This window comes from Orycteropus afer, unplaced genomic scaffold, assembly GCF_000298275.1.
Source record: "Orycteropus afer afer isolate SDZICR_OR568_19922 unplaced genomic scaffold, OryAfe1.0 scaffold00068, whole genome shotgun sequence".
Classification (NCBI taxonomy): domain Eukaryota; kingdom Metazoa; phylum Chordata; class Mammalia; order Tubulidentata; family Orycteropodidae; genus Orycteropus; species Orycteropus afer.
Genome location: NW_006921655.1, coordinates 995858 through 1006355, shown reverse-complemented (window position 1 = coordinate 1006355; position 10498 = coordinate 995858). Strand labels below are relative to the sequence as shown.

General features: G+C 40.6%; 1 protein-coding gene across 1 annotated transcript in view; it reads right to left on the bottom strand.

The window, feature by feature from the left end:
* INO80 (INO80 complex ATPase subunit) overlaps window positions 1–10498 on the bottom strand; it is a 160842-nt gene that overhangs the window by 13063 nt on the left and 137281 nt on the right. Inside the window, exons 29-31 of the mRNA XM_007940429.2 lie at window positions 5042–5200; window positions 4338–4440; window positions 2965–3053 (exon numbers count right to left, since the gene is read on the bottom strand). Coding sequence (XP_007938620.1) covers window positions 2965–3053; window positions 4338–4440; window positions 5042–5200 — 351 coding nt within the window. The remainder of the gene's footprint in view (window positions 1–2964; window positions 3054–4337; window positions 4441–5041; window positions 5201–10498) is intronic.

Here is a 10498-nt window from a genome sequence, read left to right as displayed (position 1 = left end):
CCAGTGAAACCGTCTGGGCCAGGACTTTTTTTAGTTGGTAATTTTTTGATGACCTTTTAAATTTCTTCTTTTGTGATGGGCCTGTTCAACTTTTCCAAGTGTGGTTTTTGGTTTGATGTAAATTCTTAAAGATTGAGTGATCAGGCTACACTAAATAGCTGTAGAACCAAATTCAGTAATACTTTGTCACAGATTAGGGATCTGGAATCACAGAATGTGGTTTGATACATCTGGGAATGATACATACCCACTACACCTAATGGCATTTCTGTCTACACCTATATTTGGGTTAATATGGTATGCTTTTATGCAATTAATATTATCATCACACATTTATCTGAATGTAGGGATGACAACTAAGGCAAACTCTATAAAGCCTACAATGTCCTGTATGAGAAAACCACCTTTTTTTTTTTTTCCTTCTTTGACGTAATTTCTGAATGTTAGCACTATTTTTTATATTAAATAGTAGTAAGCAATGAGCTAGATATTGCATATGGAGACATGAAAAACAACCTGAGGAAATGGGTAGCTGAGAGGGACTCAAATTCCCAGGATTTTTCAGCTTTGTAAATGAAGTGAGTACCAGGGACATCCTTCAGGCTAGAAATGGCTGTGCTAAAATAGCAGGGTTAATTTACAACAGCAAGAGTTGGTGAGTCTACTGGAAGCTGATTTAATGTTAAAAAACCCACTGCTGTCAAGTTGATTCTGACTGCGACCCCACAGGATAGAGCAGAACTGTCCCATAGGGTTTCCAAGGTTCTAAATCTTTACGGAAGCAGACTGCTTCATCTTTCTCCCGTGGAGTAGCCGGAGGATTTGAACCACCCACCTTTGGGTTATCAGCCAAATACCTTAAAGAAACTAGAGCTTCTCTGATGATTTAATACAGACATGGCCAAAAAGACATAAAACCCCAATACTAACCCTGGAGAAAGGGAAGAAGATGATATCCTTTTAGAGCAGAAACAGTTTTAATGTGTGGCCGGAAAACACGCCTCAGGTAAACCAACAGGCCAAGGAAATGGGTCACAGATGAGGGTAGGATTTAGGGACCAGAGCTATGGAGATGCTTGAAGCTCAGGTGGCTATCTCGTTCAAGATGAAGGCCCAGTCAGGGCTGGTGAAGATGGGAGGGGCAGTATAACTCAAGGGTAGGTTAAAGCCAGAAGAAAATATTAGGATATATTTTCTAGGAGGAAGGAGGTCTGGTAGTGTAGTGGCTAAGACATTCAGGTACTAACCAAAGGGCTGGTGGTTCAAAGCCACTCTGCAAGAGAAAGTTGAAATAGTCTGCTTCTATAAAGATTTACAGCTTTGGAAACCTTATGGGGCAGTTCTACTCAGCCCTACAGGGTTGCTATGAGTCAGAATCTACTCAATGGCAGTGGGTTTTTGTTTCTTTTCCCTGGGAGATAGTAAAATAGTGCTGAACCAAGAGCTCATGGGCATGGTAAGTCTGGGAACCAAGTCAGAACTAATGGGCTGACTCCTAAAACATAAGTAAGTCCTAAAGTCCCTTCAATTTACGTGGCAGTAGAGACCAAGGATAAGGATGATTGATAGAATTTTTTTTTGTAGAAACAGCCAGCTAAGGAGAAATAAAGGAAATTACATTCTACTTGGCAGCTAGCCTAGTGGGCTAAAGTAGGAAAAATCAAAAGATAGCTCAAATTCTTGGCATGTATTGGAGAAAAAGAGAAGGAGAGATTGGTTAGGGATTTTTTTCTTCCAATGACAGATGACCCTGACTAGTACACAAGCAGAATTATGGTAGGACTGGCTCTACTGAACTCTTAGGTTCTTTCTAACATTCTACGAATCTAATAATCTAAATAACAGTTATTGTACTCATACGCAAAGCCTTACACTTTGAAACAGCCAGTTTCTATAATTAAACTATGAACACAGATAACATGGATCTGTGTGGTGAGTGCAGGTCTACCAGGGCCTCATTACTCTTTTAAAAAAAAATTTTATTGTGATTTGGTTGAAAGTTTACAGGGCAAATTCATTTTCCATACAGCAGTTCATACACATTTTATTTCATGACATTGACTGCAATCCGCACAATGTTAACAGCTCTCTTCTCACTTCCACCCTGTAATTACCTCTTCCCTGCGTCCTTCTTTCCTATGCATTCCTGCCCCTGCCAAGCTATCTCCCTGGGCAAACACTGTCCTTCTGTTCTCCCATGATTGATCACTCTAAGGAGTGTATCTACCTGATGTAAACGGTTACCCCATATGCCTGTCTATTGTTTGGGTGAAAGACAAAGGAGGGAGTTTGGTTCCAGCCCTGAAGGGTAACTAGGGGCCATAGTCTCAGGGGTCTCACCAGGCTCTATTAGACTAGTTAAGTTGGTCTTTTTTTTTTCTTTTTCTTTCCAATTTTGAGTTTTGTTCCACATTGTTCTCCCACTCCATCCCAGGTAACCTACACTGACCCCTTTCCAAGTACTTGACAGTGTAGCCAGGCATCATCCAGTTCTTCCAGTCTCATGGTCATATAGGCTGACGATCTCACAGTCCCTTGGACTGTTTCCATGCATCTTTGGTTTTCTTTATCCTTCTTTGCTCTGGATGAGGAGAGATGCACTGTTCCATCTAGATGGCTGCTTGTAAGCTTTTAAGACCCCAGTCGCTATTCATTGAAGTAGGATGTAGAACAATGTTTTTGTGTGATATGTTATGCCAATTGAGCTTGATGTCCCCTGCAACGATGGTCCCAAGCCCACAGGTCCAACTACTGACTCTCTTAAGGTGGTTGGGTGTGGCCAAGAAATTATCATAATTTTAGGCTACATTACTCTTGAGCATTTCTCCTGATCAAACATCTATCAGCACAGAGCTGCTACTAATCATATGCAGCTGGAGCTGGATACCAATCACTGATATAAGCCTGTACTCCTAAGCCTGGTCTGTTAACTGTCCCCACCCCATTACCTCGGTATAGAGATACCTTCTCTGCGTACTTTTCCCGCTTGCGCTTGCGTTCTTTCACTCGGTTGGTTTCCTCCTGCTGTCGTTTCTCTTCCTGTCGCAGTCTCACTACCAAGAAAATCAAAAAGATCTGAAGAATCTCCTACCTATATCAATCATATTTGATGGCATTTTTCTTTTCTTTTTTTGCCAAGAAGTAATTGGTGGTCTTTTTTCATTTTTTTTTTTTTTAATTGTGACTTTGGTGAAAATTTACAGAGCAAATTCACTTTCCTTACAGCAGTTCGTATACACTTTGTCTCATGACATTGACCACAATTCACCACAATGCAACAGCTCCCTTCCCACTTCCTCCCAACAGTCACCTCTTCCCTGTGTCCATCCCTCCATGTACCCCTGCCCCCTGAGCTGTCTCCCTGTGCAGAAACAGCCCTTCTTTCTCCCATGATTGTTCTCTCCAAGGAGTGTATTTACTTCAGGTAAATGTTCAACTCTTATGCCTGTCTTTTGCTTGGCTGGAAATTTTATGGCATTTTTCATTCTTGCATTTCCAGGAGGTGGTATAACAGAAAAAAGTTTTTAAAAAGAAAACTGACATTTCCAGCTGGATGCACCTATATACAGTTACCGCCTCTGAACCCTAACCTTAGATGCATTAACAGATGCATCTAATCCTATTTCTACTCTGAAACGATGGTGGTTGTAACCTCTGGTGTTTATGGCCCAAGGTGTAACCTTTACTTGTCTAAGGCAGGTAACTGGTGGCTTTCTAACTTGAAGAATGAAGAGTTTTTAGATAACACAAACGCTTTTGTGTTCAACCACAGTTCAGTTTAATATGGGCTTTTCCTTGCCTTTTTATCCCCCTTTTCTTTCTAGCCTTTTGTATCTCTGCATGAACAGACCAAGTATGGTTGCAGAGACTGGAAAGATATTTAGCATATAGTGGCAACAATGAGAACTATGAACTTATTTTGCTGTGATTCTGTGGAAGTCTTCAGAAGGCTCACCAGGTAGATCTCAAACACACGTTCTCAAAGGCCAGAAACACACAGGAGGAGGGTTTGTATGTTACAGCAATGCTTCTCCAACTTTTCCAAAGAAATATTTCTCAGGGCAGAACAGAGTATATTTATTACTGTTGGGGAGTCTAGGGATATAGCCTTACTGTAGGAAACTATAATTTTATTTCAAGTCCTATTTATTTTGAAAATATATGTAAAATTTTTTGGTTTTAATATAAAATATAAATATAAAATTTCCCCCTAAATAAAGCCTTTGGCTTTGCCTACTCATGGCATAACAAGTACCCCTTCCATTTTCAGATTTGTAGGACTAGAGAAACATCATTTACAGGGCAGGAGAAAGGATTAAAAAGTTTAAAGTACATACATTTCTTCTCCAACTCTTCATCATCTAGAAGAAGACTAACCACCTCTTTGGGTTTCAAGGTATCTGGTTTGAAGTTTCCACCCGAAATCACCATCCGCTGAATCTATACCAAAGCAGATCAAAATGTCACCTCCAAGTATCTAGTCCCATATAGTGACTATCCATAAATAAATAAACATCTTCTCAATTTGTTCCTCAGCTAAGGCCTCTGGTTTCCCTGTTCTTGCTTATCCGACTGTCTCATCCAGATTATTCATCCAACAGAAAGGACAGTAAGAACATTTATGCTTAAGATTGCTAGAATATCCAGTAACACTGAACCAGGAGTGAAAAAACCAAAAAGAATCATTTCTGTGGAAACTAGCAAATTTAGACTACATCTCAAATACAGGTCAAATTGAGAGCCCAAATGTCATTCTTTCTCTCTCTGAATGTGAGACTATGTCAAACATGAAGGCCACTTTTGCTGCCAAAGTTATTGCATGAGTAACGGCGGAATCTTGGTGACTGACATGATTCTGATGTTAGAGTAAGGAATGGCCAGGGCAGCTGAGATTCCTATCACAGAGAATTGCAGTTTACTTTCCAATCAGAAGAAGTCCTAGCTCCTTCACAATTGAGAGAGCCTTAAAAAGTCTTATCCTGGTCAAGGTTGGATGTTCTATTTTCTCCACCAGTATGTTAATTCCTTTGCCTGTGCTTACTTCACTCTTCTCCTTGGCTCTCTGAAGAATGCGTTCTTCAATGGTGCCCTTGCAGATGAGCCGGTACACGGTAACCTGCTTTGTCTGCCCCAAGCGGTGGGCCCTGTCCATCGCCTGCTGGTCCACAGTGGGGTTCCAGTCACTATCATAGAAAATCACCTGCACAGGCAAGACGAGAATATAGCAAAGATTGAGGCACTTTCTGGGCAGGGCCAGGAATTGAGAGTAACCCAACCACTCATCTGTTTGTAACAGTTTGATGCCAGATTTCTTTCCATGATGTTAAGATGGAAATGATTATCAACTCTTAAGACCAAGCTACTCCTTCACTTGTTCTGGGCAAAACAGACATGTTCCTGGCTTTTTTTTATTCCACAGTGTTCATTTAAAAAGAGCAATAATATTAGAAGTTAACACGTTGTTGTTCTTGTTATGTGCTGTTGAGTTGGACTGGACCTGACTCATAGTGATCCCTCCTTGGGTTTCTGAGGCAGTATCACTACAGAGGTAGATTGCCCAACCTTCCTTGTGAGGAGTGGCTGGTGGGTTTAAACTGCCAGCCTTCTGGTTAGCAGTCAAGTACCTCAGGCACTATGCTACCAGACCTCCTAGTTAACACTTAGGGCTTACTATTTGCCAGACATTGTTTTGAGGGCTTTACGTGTACTAATTTAAACTTCACAACCACCCCATGATTTAGGTATTATCAAGATTTCTATTTTCAGATGAGGAAATTGAGGCAGAGGTATTAGAGAATCTACCTAATATCACACAGCCTAAGTGAGTAGTGGGCCTGGGATGTGAGGGATGTGAAAATCTTCTCTTTAACACTGAAACTACCTTGGTAAGACAAGTATGGCTTTCTTGGCATTCTTAGGGAGATATGCTCCCATCAATAGGGTCATTTCCTGTCCCGTGAATTCCAGGGAAGCAGTATTTAAAGAGTTCCCTAGAAGTTTCTTTCAGCTTGCTGAAAAACAAACAAAGAAACAAACAAAAAACAACAAAAAATGTACAAATACTCCTAGTGATCTGAAAACCAAGAGACTCTTGGGTCCTTAGACTTAGAGGTTGTTATCTATCACAGTGGACCTATTAAAAAAACCCAGCTCAAAATGGCCCTCATCTTTCATGCGTTCTCCTTTACATCCAACCAAGTCATCAAATTCAGACAGAAACAAATCTATCCTTTGTACAGTTCAACTGTCACTATACTCACCATTACATCTGGATCATTAATGTGCTGTTAACCTAGTGGGCTTAATGGATCTCTAGGTCTCAGTCTCTTTCCTCTTCAGCCTACCCTGATACTACTGCAGACAAACATTCCCTGCTATAGACCACTCCATCTCTCTCTTCCAGTTATGCTGTAACACATCATGTCCGAACTCCCCTAAATTGCGCCCTGCTCTAACCGAGCCAATTCATTTTCTATTCTTTTCTCGAACAACTATGCTCCCCTTTTAGGGAGACAGGTCTCTTCACTGTTCTTCATTTACATCACATCTGTTTGCACCTCCTTTTGTTCAAGCTGCTTCTCTGACCCAGAATCTTTCATTTCTTCTCTACTGGTCCTTTAAGGTTCAATTCAAACTTGCCCATTTCCAGGAAAGCCTCCCCGAGTTTTCTAGCCTACAATAATGTGCCCCTTTCCTAACTTTTTATTAGAAATAATAATAATAATGGTTAAAATCTATTGAGCACTTGATATGTGTCTGGCACTAGTGTGCAGACATATCTCACTGCATTCTCACAAAGACTTTGTATTTCCTCCTCTTACAAATACAGAAGAGACTGGCTTGACATCACAGTAAGTGGTTGATCTGAGGAGTGACTTAACAGTTTCCTTCCATACCTGCATTAACAATACTTTGCACTGCCTACCTTAGTCCAAATCTCTACTTAATTACTGAATAGTTTCCAATTATTTTATGTGTATTAAATCTTCCCATGTAATCTTATCAGAGGACAGCTGCCTTCCATCAGTGCAAAGCAGAGTGTAACAAATACCAGTTAGCTGATACTGTAATCTCTTAGGGTACTGATCAAAACTAGACAGAATCTGAAAATGTTAACCAAAGATTGATTCATCTCTCTTTAAGCTTTTTCTCTATGATGGCTTTCTAATTGCTTAACACTATTCCCAAGCAATTTATTTTCTCTTTAAAAAACAAAGGCAATTCTTCTAGCTATTCCTAATAAAATTCAGGCTTTGGGTGAAGATGGACAAAAGGCATCAATATTTTCAAATGTTCTTGCTTCTACTAATAAGAACCCCCACTGGCTCTCTCTTATGGTATCCCTTTCGTCTTACTTTCATGTAAGACATAAATCTCTCTATTTTTAGCATAGGTTAGAATCTTTGGGGACAGAATGCAGACTTCTTGCCAAAGAAGAAGCCAACGTGAAAGTTTATTTTTACTCCACAATATCCACAGACTTATGATTTGGAAGGATACAATGCCTGTCACACGTAGAGAAATACAGCAAAACTGACTACAGACCACTTTGGAGTTTCAACAAGATATGCAAAATTCTAGCAAATCCAGTTTAAACAAGTTCAAAGGGAACAAAGGAAGTGAAGTTAACTAAAAGGAGACCTCCAACTGGATACAGGGGTACGTTACTTGACCAACACACCTCAAATGATTACATATATATAAAACTGGGGGCTGATGTCATACCCAAAAGACTGTTCCTTGATCTGTCCGAGCCTGAGCAAGTACTCATAAGGGAATCCTATATTATGAATCACTTCATAGTTACTTCCTTACCCTTTACATTTTTTTCCCAAAAATCTCAGTGGCAATCAGACCCAATTTAACCTGGGTTCTTTTAACCTCATAAATAGTAAGAAGGCAGTTTTGCAATTTTAACTTCAAAACAAAAACAAAACAAATTTAGTGGCTATTTATTCTATGTTGTTGTTGTTTGCCGTCGAGTCGGCCCGGACTCATAGTGACCCCTCCTTGGGTTTCCGAGGCAGTATCACTACGGAAGTAGGACTGCCCAACCTTCCTTCCAAGGAGTGGCTGGTGGGTTTGAACCGCCAGCCTTCTGGTGAGCAGTCAAGTGCCTTAGGCACTATGCTACCAGAGTTCCTTTATTAAAAGCATAGTAAGGTAAAAAGGCAGCCCATATATGTTTCTGGTAGCATAGTGCCTAAGGCACTTGGCTGCTAACCATTAGGCTGGTGGTTCAAACCCACCAGCCACTCCTCGGAAGGAAGGTTGGGCAATCCTACTTCCGTAGTGATACTGCCTCGGAAACCCAAGGAGGGGTCGCTATGAGTCGGGGCTGACTCGATGGCAAATAACAACAACATAACAACAACATTTATTCTATAAATGGATTAAAAGAGGCAGATCAATTTGGGAGGAAAAGAGAACACAGCAGGAATTTAGTCAGAAAAACACTTACCTAGAGAAAAAGAGAAGGAAATATATACAAAAGCTAAAAGGTTAAAACAGAGAATAAGAGTGTAAGAACTAAAAATCAAGTCAGATGAATGGCTATTATCTAATTTGACAACAAAACAAACACCGAATTAGACATGACATGAACTGAACTGGGGGCAGTGTTGGGGTGACAATGCCTATCACAGTGGAACAAAGATGACAGTTATATTTGGTAATCAAGTTTACAGAGCTTAGAGAGACATTCTAGAAAAAAACAAATAGTAATTTACAGACTAGAACTGACTCACCGGGAAAGATTAAAGCAAGTCAATCCACAAGGGAAAGATTAAAGCAAGTCAATCCACAAAGCGTGGCCCAGCAATGACTAAGGGGAAGTACATTAATAGCACCTTCATGAAGTTGTAAACACCAAGCTAAGTAGGTGTGGGAACAGGGAGTGAGAGTTAAGATGGGGTGGAAGGGCTGCCCTATATAGGTCAATGATAGGAGGTTTCAGGGGATGAGGGAGTGAAAATGGAAAACAGGAAAATTTAGAGAAGAACAAACGGAAAAAGTTGGACCAACACTTGGAGGGTGGAGCTCTTTTCCCAAGAGAATAAGTGGAAGTTCAGTCCCTTGGGAGAGCTAAAAGCTATCCCATGCTGTGTCATGGTACACAGGACTTCTTGTATTGCTAACTAAGGGACAAAAAGTTCCTCATTCTCTTGCTACATGTACACATTTTAAAACAGGTCTGACATGGACACAAAAACAAATGGTGTAATTTATAACCACCCCTCAGTAAACAGTCAAACACAAAGCTATCCTTCAGTCAGGAAGAATATAAGAAAGGAAAACATGGACAGTAAGGGGCAGCTCATTAATCACATGCTAAAGTCATGATTTCACTAACAGAGTAGGCCAGATAGATTCCCATTCTGTTTATGAATGCATGTTTATACATGTAAATACCAACAAACTGCATTCTCAGTCACGAGACAGTCAGTCAGTTCTGACAGTTTAGGTTAATTAAACCTCTTCCTTGTCCATACATGGTCTAGGGGATCTCCCAACACTAAATGAATTTCTGGGCAAAGGAAAAATGCAAGGCAAGCACTTAAGCCTATTTTTCTCTATTTTTAATACACAAAGAGCACATCATATGAGTTCACACAAAGCACAACCTAGGAATTCATTCCAATCTTGCTGTCCTATTTTTCTGGGGAATATACAAGGAGGTCCTAATTTACAAGTGAATCTTCCAGAAATTAAATGTAAATTGTCTTGGGTTTCAGAACTCAGAATATACCAGGCATCTCTCTAGGCCCCAGAATAAAAAGGGAATCCCTGCTTCTACTCTCCTAGCTACCAGTGGTGGTAGTGGTGGTTGTTAGGTGCCTTTAAGTCAGTTCCAACTCAGTAGAACTGCCCCACAGGGTTTTCTTGGCTGGAATCTTTATGGAAGCAGATCGTCAGATCTTTTGGTTAGCAGTTAAGTGCTTAACTGTTGGGCCACCAGGGCTTGCTTGCTTTCTTTAAGTAATTAATTTATACACACACACACATACATATACACATACACATATATATTGTGATTTGGGTGAAGATTTACAGAGCAAATTCACTTTCCATACAGCAGTTCATATATACTTTGTCTCACGTCATTGACCACGGTTTACCACAATACAACAGCTTCCCTCCCACTTCCTCCCCATAGTTACCTCTTCCCAGTGTTCATCCCTCCATACACTCCTGCCCCCTGAGCCGTCTCTCTGTGGACAAGCAGCCCTTCTTTCTCCCATGATTGTTGTCTCCAAGGAGTGTATATACTTGAGGTAAATGTTTAACTCATATGCCTGTATTTTGTTTGGCTGGAAACCACAGGTGTGGGTTCAGTTCCAGACCTGAAGGACAGCTAGGGGCCATAATCTCAGTGGTTCCACCAGGCTCTATTGGACCAGCAAACCTGGTCACCGCCCCCCCCCCTTTTTTTCCCCTCCAAATGATTTTGAGTTTTGTTCCACATTGTTCTCCCTCTCTATCAAGGATCTCCTACATA